This window comes from Kogia breviceps, chromosome 13 (genome assembly GCF_026419965.1).
Source record: "Kogia breviceps isolate mKogBre1 chromosome 13, mKogBre1 haplotype 1, whole genome shotgun sequence".
In the NCBI taxonomy this organism is placed as follows: Eukaryota; Metazoa; Chordata; class Mammalia; order Artiodactyla; family Physeteridae; genus Kogia; species Kogia breviceps.
The window spans coordinates 53,584,689-53,602,754 of record NC_081322.1 but is presented as its reverse complement, the minus strand read 5'-3'; the positions used below and the strand labels follow the sequence as shown (position 1 = coordinate 53,602,754).

Below are 18,066 nucleotides of genomic sequence, written 5' to 3'. Positions count from 1 at the left end.
GACCACTCACTGGGAAGAAGAAAATGGTTCTGCCACTTGGTGTCCAAAAAAGTGCAAGGTCAGCCATTTGTGACTATTTTAGTACTGTACTATCCCAACAAAGAAATTTCACCTGTATTGAAATGTGAGGATTTTTGGTATGGGGGAGGAAAGTTACTTTAACCTGAGGCTACCCATTTTTTCTTAGGCACAGCCCTGGAAACAACAGAAACAAGGGGTCATGGGAGGCACAAATTATTGGTTGTAAAGTAAGCTCAAGGATGTATTGTACAACACGAGGAGTATAGCCAATATTTTGTAGTAAGTGTAAATGGAAAGTAACCTTTAAAATTGTTTAATTTTTTTAATTAACAGAAAAACAGAAACAACAAGATTCAGGAAAGACATTCATTCTTTGGAATCAGACAACCTGGACTCAAGCCTTGAGGTCAGTTGAGAAAATTCAGGTAAGTGTCTTAAACTCCCTGAAGTTTCATTATCTGTCCTACAAAATGGGATCAATATAAGTACCTCCAGGGTAGTCTGGGTGTTCTCTATATCTAACTCCTCTCCTTTGATCCAAGTCAATTCTTCTACCCAACAGATCTTTCCAAAGAAGAGTGACCAGGTCACCTTCCTGTCCCAAATGTCCCCATGTCTGGAGTACACAGGTCAAACCACACAGCATGCCTTCCTCCAGCCCATAGGGCCAGGTCTCAGCCTGCCTTTCCCAGATCACCTCTGGTCATTTGTTTCAATTCATTTCTCACTCTAGCCATATCGAAACTGATTTATCACATACTTTCAATGCTTTATAGCTGTCTGTTTGTTCAAGTCACCACCCCCAAAGTTTCCCTGCCCAAAATGCTCTTCCTGTCCTTATTCCCTTAGCAAACTCTTGCTCCTCCCTCAAGGCCAAAGCTATCTCCACAATCACTACCTTTCCAACTGTGCCTGGAGTTTCTCCCAAAAGAAACAAAGATTAATTTTTACCAGGTGAAAAAAATCTCATTTTTTGTTTGGCTTCCAACAAGAAAAAAATATATTATTTGGCATCTAACATGAAAATATCTAGATTCTATTTAACCACAAAATAAGTGATTTTTAAAAAAATGGAATCTGTGTATCTATAATCTGAGCACTAAAAGTGAAATATGATATTTTTCAGATTCCCAAAGTCAATCATCTTTCAGTCTTCACAGCCTAGGTAGTCACTGAATTGTGAGAAAACCAGCACACATCCAGAAAAATATGCCACTTGAAAAATGAGCTTACCCACATCAATTACTTTGATCATTAATATCACCTGCTAGGTGCGAGGTATATTATTTCTAATGTAATACTTTAAAATCTGTATAAATGAATAGACTGACATCCGAACAAGTTAAGTAATTTGCCCAAATATTTGATATGTGGCAGGGCTGCCATCCAAACCCAGGTCTGTCTGCCTCTATAGCCCGTTTCCATCCTTCAACAGTGTCTCTCTATTGGCCTTCCATTGTGATCACAGGTGGATCTTACAGCAATGGTCTCTGTGTTTTTATCCAAAGTATAAAGTGTTATCTCTAGCTGGGTCACTCAAAATACTTGAGGAAAAAGGGGATTGGTGTATGCACGTAGAGAGTTTATACAGTCACCTCTGTACAAAGGAAGAGAGATGGGCCCTCTTCAAAACACAGTTACATCCCTTAATAATACACATCATTAAATTAAGTTTCCTCCCTGGCACTAGACCCACTGGTAGCTTTTCTTACTTTTGGTTTAATTCCCTAGGATATTTTTTTGTTTGCCTAAATAAAAGCAACATATTATAGCAGAATGATAGCATGATATAAATTATCGCTGAGTTATTAAACAATTCTCACCTCTTAATTTCCCTGACTGGGTTAATTGGAAGGGGTTTATTATTGTGGTTTCAGTGGTGGTCTTAATGATGGCGGTAGTTGTGTTTAACAATCTAAAATTGTGCATATGTGTCTTTACTTCAAACACTTTACGGTTTCACGCTAATCTCAAAAAAAAGTTTATTCATGCTCTGCGTGAAACATCAACACACAATAATATTTCTCACACAGTAAGTGCAAAAGAAAACAGAGTCTTAATTAGAAAAGTCAGAAAACGTTACTTCGGTATGGAAGTAAATATGAAATCACACATGTCACAATGGAACATTTTTAGCACATCTTATATTCCTATTCAAAATCACCATTGTTTATATATATCAATATAGACATAGACACAGATATAGACATAGCTATAGAGCATTTAAAAATTAATTTGAACTAGAGAAAAAATGAGTTTAAAAGTTAGTAACATGTCAAATTTATTCCCAGGAGGAGCTCCCTTCTTTTAAGTGGCTTCCCAGTTGGCAACCAGGAGGAATCAACCCTGCTTACTCAGTCTGGGTCCTGGGAGCAAGAAAAGCTGATTGGGACAGTAATGCGGAATAGAGATAAGGCAGTTCAGCAGAGGTCCCTGCAGAGGGGGGGACCATTTCCCTCTCTAACACAAGCACAGAGGTTTAATCTGACTGTAGCTCCTGTTGGGCTGACCCTCAGCACTTCAAAAAGTCCTGATAGGAGCCATGGGTAATGGGGAAGTTCCCAAACATGTCCAAGTGGTCAGTTTTTTCCTCCACCGAGGACTTATCATATTACTATTAAATGACTCCATAAAGTGTGTAAATTAGCAAACAGCAAGATATTGAGTCTATCCTTGAGTTGTTTGTTTTTTTCAATTTTTTGGAAATAATATGAGTTCTCCAGTTCTTCATATGCTGAAGGCCTAGACTACCCCTCATGACAGTTACATTGGGATCACGATTATAAAAGGCTAGGTTACCATTCTGTGTTAAGTAATATGGTTGGTGGTAACCAATTTTCTCTATAAAGTGAAGAACACTTTACACGCTGATGGCAGGAGGGCAGAATTAGGACTGATCCTATATGATACACACATTTCCAAACACTGTGTTTCCCCATGCCCTCCCAACTCTTATTAACTGTCTCTATGGAGTTAAAAAGAAAGTGTAGTTCAAGATAAGGTAGGAGCAAGGCTGACTCACCAAGAGCAAGTCAGGAAACCTGCATCAGGGAAAGCCTATCAGAGAAAAGGATCAGTGTGTCTTGTTCACTCCAGAGGCAAAACCCAAACTGTGAATACAATTTGGTTAAGATGTCCTGCTGCTTGGAGAAGTGACCTTTTTTTAGGGGGCCATCATCCTTCAATTTAAGTGCCTATAGACCCAGTCAGAAATTACTGTGAAGCAGAGATCTAGAAAATTTTGGTTGTTCTACTTAAAAAAAAAAAAAAATCTAGCATCCTGAGCTAATGAATGACAACGATAAAATTAGTTATTTTGTGATATTTTCAGTGATAAACGTTATAAAAACTAACTGCTGCAAACTTCTAAAAAGCATGTTGAACATACTGAGAATAAATACTGAATAACATCACTTAAGAATTAATTTGCAAATCTTTTTAAGAATTTAAATTTTATTCCATAAATAGTATATATAAAGTAGCATAAAGCAAAGCAGAGAGCAGAAAAAAGACACCTTAAAGCTTAAAAAGAAATCGTCAATATTAGGTTTATAACATGCCACTAAATAATAACTGATTTTCCATTTTATAATTCCCAACCAGTTAAATGTCATTCATTAGAAGATGCACCATTCATCTGTCAACTCCACATCATGGCCCTTCCACAATTAAAAAAAAAAAAAAAAAGAGCAAAAAAACCCCCAATTACGTCTAAAGAAGTAATTCAAAACAGTGATTCCATATCTTAGATACCAAAAAACATATTGATTGATTGGCTTTCCAACAGTTGTTGGGCAACTAAATGGAACAATGAAGCAAACATTTAGCTAATTAACAACTATACGCAGAAAAGGAAAGAAAAACAAACAAACAAAAGCCTGGATAGCTAATCATTAAAATGCAGAAGATGTTGCTTGTTCTGATTATCAAGCTAAAACTCCCAGATCATCACTGGCACTTATCTAGATTTTCTTCTATGAATCTTTGTCCAGTTAGTGTTTGTGCTTGAAAACCAGCTTTTAAAATGTGCTTTTATTATTCCTTAAGTAAGATCTTCTGTTGTTCTACCACAGATAAGCCAAACATGGGAGACTGAGAAACTGGGTAATTTGTAAATCATTACCTGAAGGCCTTCGATAGCCAAGCGCAGCATGCTTGGTGTAAGTTTAGAGGCTTGCTTGAAGGTGAAGTTACTCCAGTCTATGATCAAAACAAATCCATTCACTTGAAGCTCAGGATCTTCAATCATGGCTTCTAAAGAAAGTAAGATGGCACGCAAAATATCCACCAGTGTGTACCTATCAGCAACAGAAAAGTGCTGCATTAAATCTGACAACCACTTTTGTAGAAGCTATAGAAAGTTGTGAAGCATACTAAAAATTCCCTTTTAAAATACATCAAGAATCTTAAGGAAATGATTTTGTTGAAAAATCTTCTTTTAAGATGAAGTTTACTTTATTTGCTATACTCAGGGGACATATTAGAATTTAACATGCATTCTACCAAAACAAATTCCAATGCTTTTGAAAACACTACAATTTGTTTTATATTTTAAAACCTCTTCCTTTCCTTCTAGGCCTTCCTATGAGTTTATAAAATCTCATTTCAACAACCCTAAAAACTAGGCATGGTACTTTTAAATAGTTCAAGAATGCTCTCAGTAGTACTGACATTTCATATCTTCACATGTGGAAAATTTGAGAATGAGATTTGAAGGAGTTTCATCAATAAACAACACTATATGTAAACAGTTATGATTGAAAGTGTCAACAGATTTTAATTGTACTGAGTTTATATCATAAAGATAAAAGAAAAGAAAAGAAAAAAGGAAAGGTGGGATGGACAGAAAGAAAGGGAGATCAATGAAAATAAAAGGGAAAATGTACCTGTCTGTTATTACATAGGCCATCCCAATTGAGGGGTCAAGACTTTATCATTTTCTACCTTGCAACTTAGCACAGTGCCTGGCACACAGTAAAAACCCCATAAATGCTCTTTACTTTCTTCTAAAATGACTAGAGTGCAAAGACACTAATTGTACATTAAGACACTGCCTCGACAAAGGCAGCAGAAGTAAGAAGAAAAGAAGCTAGGGCTTCCCTGGTGGCGCAGTGGTTGAGAATCCGCCTGCCGATGCAGGGAACACGGGTTCGTGCCCCGGTCCGGGAAGATCCCACATGCCGCGGAGCGGCTGGGCCCGTGAGCTCTGGCCGCTGAGCCTGTGCTTCCGGAGCCTGTGCTCCGCAACGGGAGAGGCCACAACAGTGAGAGGCCCGCGTACCGGGAAAAAAAAAAAAAAAAAAGAAAAGAAAAGAAGCCAAATTTGAGAAGTATCTTAAAGGTAAACTTTTAAAAATTTAATACTTAATTAAATGTGAGGGCTAAGATTGAGGGAAGAGTATAAGATGACACACAGATTCTAGCTTCATTCTGATTAGATGGTAAAAATCTTCCATCAAAATCAATAATGCAAAAAGAGGATACAGTTGAGGATGGCTGGAAATGTGGAATTTGGATAGTATCCGTTGTATTTGATGAGCATGTAGTAAACCCAGAAAGATATATCAAGTAAACATCTGAAAAAGTAAATTCCAAACTCAGGAGAGAGCTCAAGATTGAAAATTCCAGAATCAAAAGCATACCAATCCTATGTTCAAGGAAGTGAAGGAGGTAATGCAATCTGAGCTGAGAAGAAAATGAGATAATTACTCCAAGAAGGGATCCCAGCATTTCAAGAGGGATTAGTAAATGTATGGAAGATGTTAACAATTTTCCATTTTTAGCAGCCTGCATTTCAAGTTTACTTTTCTGCTCAGACATTCAGGTGGGGGTATCAGGGAAAAGGGAGAGAAAGAAATCCTGACCTCAGGGAAGAGGTGGTGTGGGGAGGGGGGTGGCTTAGGAGTGGAAATCATTGGGATTCAGTGGAAGCGATGGGCTCACCAGGAAGATGCGTGAGACAGTGAGCACATGTGAGGGAGTAGTTCTAGTTTGACTTCTAAAAACATTTGGAGGCGAATGGAGAAAGTGTAGTAGTTCAGAAAGGAAGGAATAATTAACAGTGAAACCTCAGGCAATTTCTCACTTTCTCTGGGCCTCATCTCCTCATCTGTAAAATCAGTAGTTTGGAATAGAATCTCTTTAGGGTCCCAGCATTAATCAAGCAAAGGGCGTGGTGTCAGAAGACTTCAAGTCGGAAACTCTTCCTGTCCCTCATTAGCTGTGTGGCCCTGGACATGTCAATGATTTACCATTCTGAGGCTTACTTCCCTTAAATGAGAGTATCTATGATTATCTCACTGCATCTCACTAGCAGTGGCAAGGTGGGAGGAGGGGGCATGGGAAGGGAAGTCAAAGACATGATTCAGGTGAAAGCATTTGCACAATGCTAGGTATATAGCATGTGTTCAGTAAATGTTGGTTGGAATACACACATAGCATGCTTTTTATTGTAATGGTAACCACAGACAGTGCACTAGGCAGGGTATAATCAGAACTAAAGAATATTTGCTTGTACATTTTACTTAAAAATTAACTATAATCTTTAGGTAGCTTATTACTACTGTGTGGGGCAAGGATCAAGAGATTATTTTTAAATCTCTGGAAAGTATACAGGGTATTTATAGGCCTAAGGCTATGGCATCCCAAAATACTACATAAGCACATGAGATAAAATTTTTTGTAGAGCTCTGTTACTTGTCTTTAAATCTGGGAAATATGAATGACTGAATACCTTTATCTGTCACTTCATGGATGGCTCATCTCCCTTTTAAACATAATGGCCTAACACAGTATTGTGAACAAAAGCCTATAAGCCTACACAGACTGGAAAGTTGGAGCAGGAAGGCTATAGTTCTGGTTAAAATTTAGAACTACCCCCTCTAAAAAAGTATTCACTTTAATTTCTGAAGTTCATAATAATATCACAGTTAAGAAAATTAAAAATTAGAACAATCCAATTTAGAACTTCCCGCCATTATGATCATTCTTACATTTCCTATAAGAATGACAAATAGCATTAATACCAAACAGCCTTAAGTAAAAGTGGAATCTGCAATCAGCTTTGGAAGAATGATGCACTGTATGTATGAAGAATAAACCATGGCACCAGTAGGGCTGAAAGCAAGAGGCAATTTGTTTTAAGTAACACATTTTAAGTTTGGTTTTTCCAAAACTGTGTCAAATCAAGAGAGAAACTTATATACATATCATTATTCCAAAGGAAAGAAAATAAGGCAAATCCCAGGATCATCAATAGAGAAAAGCATGTTTGCAAAGTTTTCAAGAGTAAATCTAACCAGTGGTTTTTTAATTGAATATCTTCTTCCAAAAAGAGAATTAGGTGATCTTTACATACATTATACTAATGTATAAGTTTAATAAAAGAAACATAAAAACATCCTAGCTAACTGAATTCAAAGGGCAGGTCAAAATCACTCTTGAGGGCTTCCCTGGTGGCGCAGTGGTTGGGAGTCCGCCTGCCGGGGCGGAGGACACGGGTTCGAACCCTGGTCTGGGAGGATCCCACGTGCCGCGGAGCGGCTCAGCCTGTGCGCCACAAGTACTGAGCCTGCGCTCTAGAGCCCATGAGCCACAACTGCTGAAGCCCGCGCGCCTGGGGCCTGCGCTCTGCAGCGGGAGAAGCCACCGCAACCAGAAGCCCGCGCACTGCAGTGAAGAGTGGCCCCCGCTCGCCGCGGCTAGAGAAAGCCCGCATGCGGCAGCTAAGACCCAAACTCAGCCAAAAATAAATAAATAAATTTTTAAAAAAACAAAAAACACCACTCTTGACACTCCAATCCTCTGTTGTCAAACATGTCACATTACTACCATTAGCAGCTCAGCAGGTTATTCCTAAGCAGAACATTATTACATGAGATCTTGCCAAAGTCCGCAAAATATCTTCCAAAGAAATGGAGCATCTTATGAATTTTGTCTTCAGGAATCCTACTTTCATTATTCTCTTTGAAACTATTTTTGAACTGTTGTATTTTACAAATTAGCTGTCACTACAATAAGTATTTCACAAGCTCACGTTTGGGGTTTACACCCTAATTTTAGTAGCTTTACCATTGCTATTCTTCCCTTCTATGTTGAAAGAAAGCCATAAGCAACAAAGTAGCCCATTAATGGAGCTCTTGGCTCCTGACTGTGCTTCCCAAAGCAGCATTAGGTAAAGCCTGAACCTGAAATCAACTTGGAGAGGATGAAATAATGATACCAGTACAACTGGGGCTATGTAGACCACCGCTCTTGAAAGAAGTCAAAACTGCTATAATATTTTTTTTTAAAAAAAATTCTCCTATTTAGTACCAGTGTGATCAAGAGCAGGGAAGCTTCTTCTGCTGTCTCTGGCCTTACAAGATTTGGGGGAGCTACCTAGCCTATGCTTCTCTCCTGGGGCTCACAACGTCTCATCCCCTACTAGAGCTTACAATCAGTGCAGATAGCAACTTAAATCACAAACAGGCCATTTCCTTCCTACTCTCCAGCCCTTTCTTTTAGCCTGACAAGGGAAAACTGGCATCTTAGCATCACGCTGAGCAGCACAGGAGCAAGCAGTTTCCCCTCCGTCACTAAATCAATCAGCCATTATTAAATTCTTCATGAAGGCTGCCCCCAGCCCTCAGTTTTCATTATGCCACATCTTCTAATGTCTGAAGCACTTTGTGTTAGAAAGGTGCTAGGGGAAGAGACAAAGGAGAATTACTTTTATTAATGCCTTGGAGTATCATTAGTGCTAAAGTCAATGAATTCACCAAGGTATTTTATATTACTGAGTGGTAATAATAACATCTCTATCTGTGTAATCGTTTAAGATTTCCAAAGCAATTTCAAACGCATTATCTTAATCTGAAAATAAGCCCAAAGTCTCTGTGCCTGGCTTAGTTCCTATTATTTTGGAGATGAGGTCTCAGAAATTAGACAGTTTGTCCAAAATCACTATGGGAGTAAAACTGGAAGCCTAGATGAGAAGCTGGGTCTTACTGACACCCCAGTGCTCTCCACTCCTTATGGTGCCTAGACCTAGAACCGAGTTTGATGAATAGCTCTTCTGCTTTCTCCTGTCTCAGTGGCACACTGTGTGTCAGAAGACAGATCAGAAAGTCGATACCAACATGGCGCCAGGCCAGGTACCAGGGTAGCTCCAACCTGGTCCCAGCAAGGGGCTTTGGCGGAAGAAAAGTAACAAGACATTTGTAAAAGTCAGGATGGGAACAGGCTAAGTCTACAAACCTTGGAGGAAATACAAAATCCAAAATAATTAAATGTCTGGTTTGTATCGCTAGGCACAGATTAGTTGTCTCAGCCTTGCTTTAATTTTACTGCTGTGGAAATGTAGGTGAGTAAGAGCAAAAGAATCCTTGTAAATGAAACATCTAGAGGAAAAATGTCATTCTTTGAAAAAAAAATGTTAAAAAATGTGCACGGGCTGCCACCAAAATAAAATGAAATGAAATAAAACAAAGTTGTGCTGAAAAAATACAAACATTGAAAAGGCAACTCTTCCTCAGGGCAGAATAAGTGTTTGCTTAGCTGCTTAATACAGTCTTTGCCTTCAGAATATTTATTCTACCAACTTAAATTTCTGTGCCTAATGGTCTACATTCTGATGTTTAATCAAGGTTTTCTAAAACGTAGATGAATTTTTTAATTATCAGAGCTTGCTTTTCTTATAATTATATTTAATTGTCTTTTCCCAGATTTATGTTGGTTAACTGTCTGTACACACAAAAGTTTGACCAATTCACTTACTAGCTGTGCGGTTAGGGGTGGAATAACTGCTCTGTGCCTCAGTTTCTGCATCTGCAAAATGTGGATATTAACAGAACCTACCTCATATGTATGTGATAAAGATTTAATAAATTAATGTTTATAAAGTGCTTAGAATAGTGCCTGACACATAGCATATGCTATAAAAGTGTTTTAAAATGAATGCATGAGTTAAATAATTAATTAAAATGAAAAAAGAAAAGGTTGGATTACATTACCTGAGCAGGTGATTTTCTTTCTATACAACACTGAGCAGCCTGCTGCCCCTGCCCTGAACTTGCAGAACTGACAAGCAGTACCCTCATTTAGCACTTAACGACCTCTCCGGACTAATTTAGCTTTTTGTGTTTTTTCTTCCCAGAGAGGTCGTATGTTCCTTGATGGTAAAAAGAATGTGTCATGTGTCTTTTGGCACCTAGCACCTATTAAATGTCCACGTATGTAGCAAATGGTGGAAAAGAGTATACTTTTTAAAACATTGATTTGAATCAAGTACTATTCTATTCACTCATTTTACTCAACGTTGTAAGGACCCAACCAACGTACTGGGACATCTTTTCCCTCATGTCAATAGTGCCACTTACTATGTTAATGAAATATATGTACCTGCCTTCAGTGATGTAAAAGAATTGAATCTTTCTCCCAGAATGGAGGAAATATAGTAATTTACTAAGGATAATTGAATGATTTACTAATTGTTGGCTCGTGTTTTAAAATATCTTTACACATTTTTTGAGACATCCTTTCAGAGCACTTCAGTAACATCAAATCTGTTGCTTCTTTTCAACTTTGTTTAAAGTTGCATATTTGAAACATGAAAATAGCCTGGTTTGGGCCAGACCCAATCAACATCCTGCTGAAGTTTGGAACTCTTGGTCATTGCTGTTATTTCAGGATTATTTCACTAATTACTGCATAATTACCCTAGTTTTTAGAGACTGTCCTATTTTTTTAAAGAGATTTGTCCCAATATTTCGCTAACATTTCTCAGGACAATTTTTTTTCTCTCCCATTTTCCATGGTATGAACCAAGCGCATATTTTGAAGTAAGCTGCAGTTCCCAGAGTATCTGTTTAAAGACCAGTCCTATGAGGAAGCAATACAGAAGCCCTGCTGGGACAGAAACCCCATGGAACCCACACCTGCATTCCTAGTATTGACCTAATCTCAAAATCAGCCGTAATACAGCATAGCAGTGCCTCTAGGATTTCGAAGGTAAAGATTCCTGACCCTGCCAGGATATATGACACCAAGAAACAAAAAGTTGAAAAATATTTAAATATTTTAATAAACAGAGCCAAGAAAACTTGAAAAATCAGTCCAAAAAAATAAGCCTCTTTTTTGGCTTGTTTTTTGTTTTTAAAATGATCAAGTAAGTGTTTCTCCCTAATTAACTAGTTAATTGCCCTTGTCTGTTTTAATCTATTTCTAATCATTTTATTTTATTTTATTTTATATTTTATTTTATTTTAGTGCACTTCCACATTAGAGTAAAGCTTTGTGGCTGAGAATAAAGGAAATATGTATAGTCTATGGCTATTTTTAAAAAATTTTAAGCTACCATCATCATAACCTTCTTTCCTTTGAAGATTGGCCACATTATTTTAATAAATGAGAGCATAGTCATAATTAAAACTGAAGCTTCAAATAGCTGGCCATTTGTATAATATTTTCCTCTGTATGAAAAACCACACAATAGAAATGAACAAACTGACAACAGTACATTTTTTAGGCAAATTCCAGGATAAGTTAGAGGATCATAGCATTGTCTCACTAATCAGTCTTTGAGCCCTTTCAGAGTTTCATTACTATAAGTGATAATCAGTGTCCATTATGACAAGCCAAACATGGTACAAGACGGTCAGTACTTTCTGAATTGCCACTATATTAGAATCATTTTAACTTCGCTGTATTTAATTGTTTTCTAGTGGTTGTTAACCTGATTCCAGATCAATTGTTTGTTTACAATTGGTTGTTTGTGGTACTAAGTATAGAGAAGTCATTTATAAGTCTAAGAAGGTAAAATATCACTTGCAGGCTAACTGACAAATTACAGGCCACATGTCAGAATACATGTCATCACTATGTTTCAGGTAACACAGTTTACTCATGAATATTCCCAATAATTACATGCCAGTGAATTTCGACTTCTCAGATACCTGCTCTCACGCCCTAGGGTCTAGACCACAATCTACTTTCGTTCCAAACTTCCTTTTCTTAAGGTAGTATAATCTATTCTATCTTCTTAGTACATTACCATTACACTCTGTTGATGAAATCAGGTGGACAATTTGAAGGTATCTGTTGTGTCCTAAGCAGGGCACTGTCACTCAAGAAAGCAAGACAGCATGTAATATATGGAGGACTACTGCATCACAGTGCTGCAGGGTAACAATCCGTTTGTTTTTAATTTTGTGGGATTTACTTTTGTTTTCAGAAATTATGTTAGACGACTTGAAAAAAAAAAAAAGATAAAATTGTGTGAATCTTTGCCAAGGATAGCCTGCTCAATGAATGTAACAAATCATCTGAAACCTGTTCTATGTTTTTTTTAAAAAGAACCACAGACCACACTGAAAGTCATTTTGACATTTCAGTATTTCAAATATTTTTTTTAGCTGTATTAGAAGGTGGGTACACTGTAAATATTATACCTCAGTCTCCTGAAGATTCTATATTTCTTGTAAAGGCTTTGGAAATGGTCCAGTTACTGTCAATAACCTGAAACTGACCTGCACTATATTGCAAGAGGAAGAGACACTATTTTATTTATAGTCACCATCTCACACACATTTACTGTTTCCAGTCTCCTGAGAAGCACAGAAAACTGTCCTAAAAATTCAATAGAGGAGAAAGTATATATCAGATAACTTCCTGCTTAGAATTCTTTTTTAAAAAAATGCATAACTCAATTTAACTCGACAAACATTTACTGAACATTAACTCTAGTTCAGGTGCTGTTATAATCACATGAGGCTTAGTCTTTTTTTGTTATACAAAACTCTTTACAAAGTTTTTCAAAATTCACAAAAAATCTTGATTATTCTCTTTGGGAAGTTGGAAATAAGCTGTTATCCAAATAAAGGGGGACATTTTCTTCTACTTCATTTCTGGAATTTCCCTGTGTAATCCTGGACAATTCCCACCTATTCTTTCTTTAAAACAATGCTATTTTGTCTCTTTTAATAATGTTATTATTATTTTTTTTTAGTTGTTGAAAGCCAGGTAATTCACTGAACAACTCTAGAAGGTGGTTAGAATTATGTTCAGATGTGCAGTCCTCTTCAGGGAGCCAGGTTGTTTGGACTGGTGGGATCAGAGCAGGAAGGTGAGAACACCTCACTCACAGAACAGGGGACAGATGAGGAGCAGGAGAATTTGGCACATGGCATATCCAGCTAACAGAGCCATCATAAGGTAAACACCTAGGGAAGGTGGCAGAGACTTCTGTAGGAGTCAAGTCAGGTAAGCCTTGCAAATGTATAGTGGAGGAAGGAAGGGGATTCAGGCCAAAGGTAGGAAAAGAGCTGGTGACACTCTGGGCACTGTCAGAAAGGCAGTTGTCCTGCTGGTTTCAGAGCAGGGCAGAGACAGTTCTCATGCACATCTCCCAATGATAAAGGTTTACAGAGGATGTCAAGAGGCTGGACCTGCTTATCCACTAGTCCTTGTATATGTACATGTAGATATGGGATTGGGGGGTGCAGGCAGGGAAAAGGAGGGAGGGACTTCTTAAAAAATATATAGGTGGAGGAAACTCAACTGAATTTTAGATAAGCTCCAAATAACTTGTATACCTTTTGATCTTGAAGTACTAAAACTTTTTTTTTGGGGGGGGTGTGGTACGCGGGCCTCTCACTGTTGTGGCCTTTTCCGTTGCGGAGCACAGGCTCCGGACGCTCAGGCTCAGCGGCCATGGCTCACGGGCCCAACCGCTCCACGGCACATGGGATCCTCCCGGACCGGGGCACGAACCCATGTCCCCTGCATCGGCAGGCGGACTCTCAACCACTGCGCCACCAGGGAAGCCCAACTAAAACTTCTTGATCATACCTGTTCATTTCCAACCACAGAAATTGAATTCACAATTATTAGTCTATAGGCCCTGTAAGGTATTTTTACAGGACATGGCTTTTCATTTTTAATGTCACATGTACAAAGTTTTAATATTTAAGATTTTGTGTAGATTTAAAGAAATAGTTCTACATATCAATTAATAAGTCCCCTCCCATTGTAGATTTCCAGGGAGATATGTTTTGATTACTAGTAACATCCTTCACATGAAAACATGAGATAGACAACTAAAACATAGTTTCTTTAGTAAGTCCAAAATAATCACCTTTCCACATACATGAGAACTACAAGTGGCTTTTGTCTTTATTAGGTTTATAAATCAATGTCAATATTAGTTCACTTATAGAAATAAATGAAAATAGGTTTGATGTATGTTCATGTCTCCCTAAGGGCAATCTGCTCCCCTAATGATATCTTTAACAGACTTTGAGACATATTTAAATATACAATTTCCACAGCTCTCATTTCATGGCAACTCAATAAACTAAGTTCCAGTCTAACTCATGAAATACTAGGTTGTTTCTTGAATAAAATTTTTCAGCTTTGATATACACAATAATTGGTTTGCATAACCCTACAATGTACTTCTTAGATGAAATAAAAACTTTTTAAAGGGAAATTGTGGTCAAAGGATGGCATTTCACGAGCCTTTAAACTTTGCTACCTGATAAAGAGTAGAGTAACATCTCTATAATTAACCAAAGTAAGAGACAGAAAGAGAACTCCATTCCCCTCAATGGCTAACTCTATGAGTTTCTTAGCTTTATGATTCTTCAGGTAGTAGTTTATCTTTATATTTACCTAAAAAATAATTGGAGTAGTTCTCAACGTAGAATTACAGGGAAAAGGAGACCAACTGAAGGGTTAAACACCTGTTAAAAATATTAATTTGCATTCTAAAATCCCAAGACTCTGAGAAGCCTATCTAGAGATCTATAAGATCCATAAGATTTCTCAGTAACTGTAAAAGTCTTTTAAAGTTGCTCCAGAGATGGTTTAAACTAACCAGATGCAACAAAAATCACCATTCACTGCACTAAAAATACAACGATGTTTTAACAACAAGCTTCTTATGATTCATAATTCTGGTAACACTTTTAAGTTCCATGACATTTATTTAACTTCAAACTTAATTGAAACTACCTTACACAAAGGTCTTTTATAATTTCTTATATTTTTCAATCTGAGAAAATAACTCCTCCAAGTGAGGAAGTAGAAGAGTCATTGTCTGTTTTTTTCTATTGTAATGTAGATGAAGTAAGAATATTAGTTCTCCTCCATTAAAAAGCCAGAGAGCTCAAAAAGTCTACAAGTGACAGATCTGAACATTTTTCACTTCCTTCCAAATGATGAAAAATCACATCAGACAGGAAACACCTTCTTTAGATTAGTGACAGGTGTAGAACAAGTACACAAGTCAGCCTTTATTTTCAGGGTCAGCAGCATGCTCAGCAGCAGAGGGGACAACTCTTCCTTTTTATTGAAGTGACACACATCATATTATTCCTTCCTCTACACATCACCAAGCCGAAAAGTTTCCAAGCAATAAAACTACTTGATCTTGGTTGAATGCCAGGGTAGTCTTAAAAAAATAAAACCACAGTACTAAAGAGAGAGATGAGGAGGAAGAGGTGGAGGACGATGATGGTGATGAATCCCGTTTAAGAATTTCTTTAGGAAAAAAAAAAAAAAAAAGAATTTCTTTGGGAGGAAGGAGGGAAAGTTGTCTCCATTCTCATACTTATCTCTCCACAGAACAGTAAACTTATTTAGGAGTTGAAAAAATGAGCAGCTTTATTTAGAAGCTATTGAATGATTTTGATTATACAGCACAATAATATGATTCATGAAGCACCTAACGCTGCAGTAGAAAACGGGTGCTAGTGAAGTAAGAGTTTCAAAGGTAAAGATAAAAGTCCCCCCCACACACCAGGGTGCCCACCAACAACGCATTTCTTGGTTCCAGTTTCTCTTCCCACCCCACCTCCCACCCCCCCCCCCGCCCCGAGCCAAATAAACAGTAACGTCAAAGCTGTAAAACTAAGACACTACTCAAGATAAATTCTGGAAAATGGGAGAGTAAAAGAAGCCCTAGTACAAGTTCGGATTTAGGACTTACCTGCTCTGATCCCAGTTGGCAGCGAAAAGGACTAGAATCTTCCTGCCATAGTGGTCCAGATTGGCTAGGCCCCCAGGGAAGCCATCCTTCAGTGCCTGCTTGATGCCAGGATCAGTGGCCTTGAAGCTTTTGAACATGTCCAGGTTCTGCTGTCGGTACTCAAAGTACTGGGCCAGGAGGCGGAAAGCCTCGAAGTGATGAAACTTCCTGGCCCGCAAGAAGCGCAAGATGAAGGCATCATCTGTGCGGAGAAAGCCAATGTCCGGCCTGGTGATGACCATATCCCTCACCTCCTGGATGTCCTGGTGCAGTGTGTCTGGGTTCTCATTGAGCTCCAGGCGGGCTTTCTCCAGGGTCTCAGGAGAGAGACCAGCCTGTAAATGAGTCATTGTTCTGCGTGTTCCTGAGCCCTGCCTTTCTCTTGCTGGCTGTCCCACCACACCGCTGGCCCTGGTCACTACCACACGCCGGCCTGCTTCCTCTTCTTCACAGGAAACGATTTGTCTTGGTGTCCAGTCAAGTACCCTGTTGCTGCTGCTTCCCCACACCTTTTCTATGAAGGATGTAAACTTCTTTGCCCACCCCCCAAAAACAACGTCCCACTTTAGTTCCCTTGTCCCTTTCCTTCGAAGAGATGTGGACCTCTGGCGGCCCAGCACTCCTCTTCTTGTCCTTTCTCCCTCCTAACAAAACACCCCCAACTGCACCCCGCACGGGTGGTGCTGATCTTGGTGCTGTCTTCTTCTCTTCCGAGATGTAACCGAAACAGCCCCCATGCACATCTCAGCCCCAGCACTGGGATGCTTCTGCGGTCCCTACTGAAGGATGCTCCTGCCAGGGATAACGATGGAAATTCTGATTAATAATAAGGCGGCTCTTCAGCGCGGAGCTCAGGGCGGGGGAGAGAGCGTCTTTGCCAGAAGGAAAAAGAGAGAAAGAGAGAGAGGGGGGAAGGAGCTTATTTCTCCTTCTACTTATTCAAAGATGCTATTTCTAAGACATTTGTGGGGCTCCATTTAAAATGACTGTGATCCAGTTAGGTGGAGGCTCTGCAGATAGCGCACCTTCCCTCCTCCCCTCCTGGATACACCGTGATCTCATAAGGCACCAGAAGGGGGTTTGGTGGCGTTGGCACCAGCGTGGGCTCCCCCCTCAACCCCACCCCCAACTTCTGCCTTCCTCTAGCCCTTTATTTCAACGGACTTGCTGCGGAGAGGTTGGGGGGGAGGGATCTCGCCGGGAAGGTACATTGCAAATGCAGGGTTGGGGGAGGAGAGGGTGGGAAAAAGGAGTGGAGGATAAAACCTTTTCTATAATACCCCAAAGCAAGAGAGAAGAAAGAGCAGCCGGCTCCTACCAGCAAACCCGGAGGCGGGGACGCTAAGCAAGGCGTCCCTCCCTGGCATCCATCGGCCGCGGCTTCGGAGGCGGCGGCGGCGATAGCAGCATCAGCTCCTCTCGGGGGGTTGCAGCGAGCAGAGAAGAGGGACGGCAGCTGGGACCCGGGCAGAAGACGCTCTGGGGAGCAGCCCTGACCACATCGTCCGCGAGCAGCCCGCTTCCTCTCCCTGCAGGAGGGGTGGGGGGGAGCAGAGCTAGGGCCACCGGTGCCCCAGGTTCTCGCCCGGCCCTGCCATTCACGCCTTCGGGAGAGGAGTAGGAAGGGAGCGAGAATCGAACGCCTGGATGGAGAAGGCCACGCGGGTAGCCGCCGTCTTTGTGCGCCCGGAGCCGCCGGGACCGTGGGCGCGGCGGGGCGGCGGCTGCGGGGCGCGAGTCTCCCCCTGGCCGCTCCCCGGCGGCCGCAGTCGGGCGCGCCCCTCCGGGCTGCTCAAAGAGGACGCGGCTCAGCCTAACTCCTCTCTAATCATCCCAGCACAGATCTCGCTGCGACGTAAGCACTCACTCAGCTCGCGCACGCCCTCGGCTGCTCTCTCCCTGACTCGTTTGGGTAGGATCGCAGTTTCCGTGGCATTCAGATATCCCGAGCCCCAAGTTGAACCTGCTCCTGGTCCCCACTCCCGGGATGGCCGCTCGGGCGGACATGACCTGGCCGGGCGGAGCAGCGACGCCTTGCA

The 18,066-nt window shown here is 40.2% G+C and overlaps 1 protein-coding gene across 2 annotated transcripts in view; it reads right to left on the bottom strand.

The window, feature by feature from the left end:
• CLVS2 (clavesin 2) overlaps window positions 1-17,802 on the bottom strand; it is a 68,977-nt gene extending 51,175 nt beyond the window's left edge. Inside the window, exons 1-3 of one of the 2 annotated variants that reach the window (XM_067010691.1) lie at window positions 17,346-17,802; window positions 15,989-16,899; window positions 4,145-4,319 (exon numbers count right to left, since the gene is read on the bottom strand). In XM_067010691.1, the coding sequence (XP_066866792.1) occupies window positions 4,145-4,319; window positions 15,989-16,377 (564 nt within the window). In that variant the 5' untranslated portion in view covers window positions 16,378-16,899; window positions 17,346-17,802. The remainder of the gene's footprint in view (window positions 1-4,144; window positions 4,320-15,988; window positions 16,900-17,345) is intronic. The other variant, XM_059083895.2, reaches the window with a different exon arrangement.
• Between the last annotated feature and the right edge of the window lie 264 nt (window positions 17,803-18,066).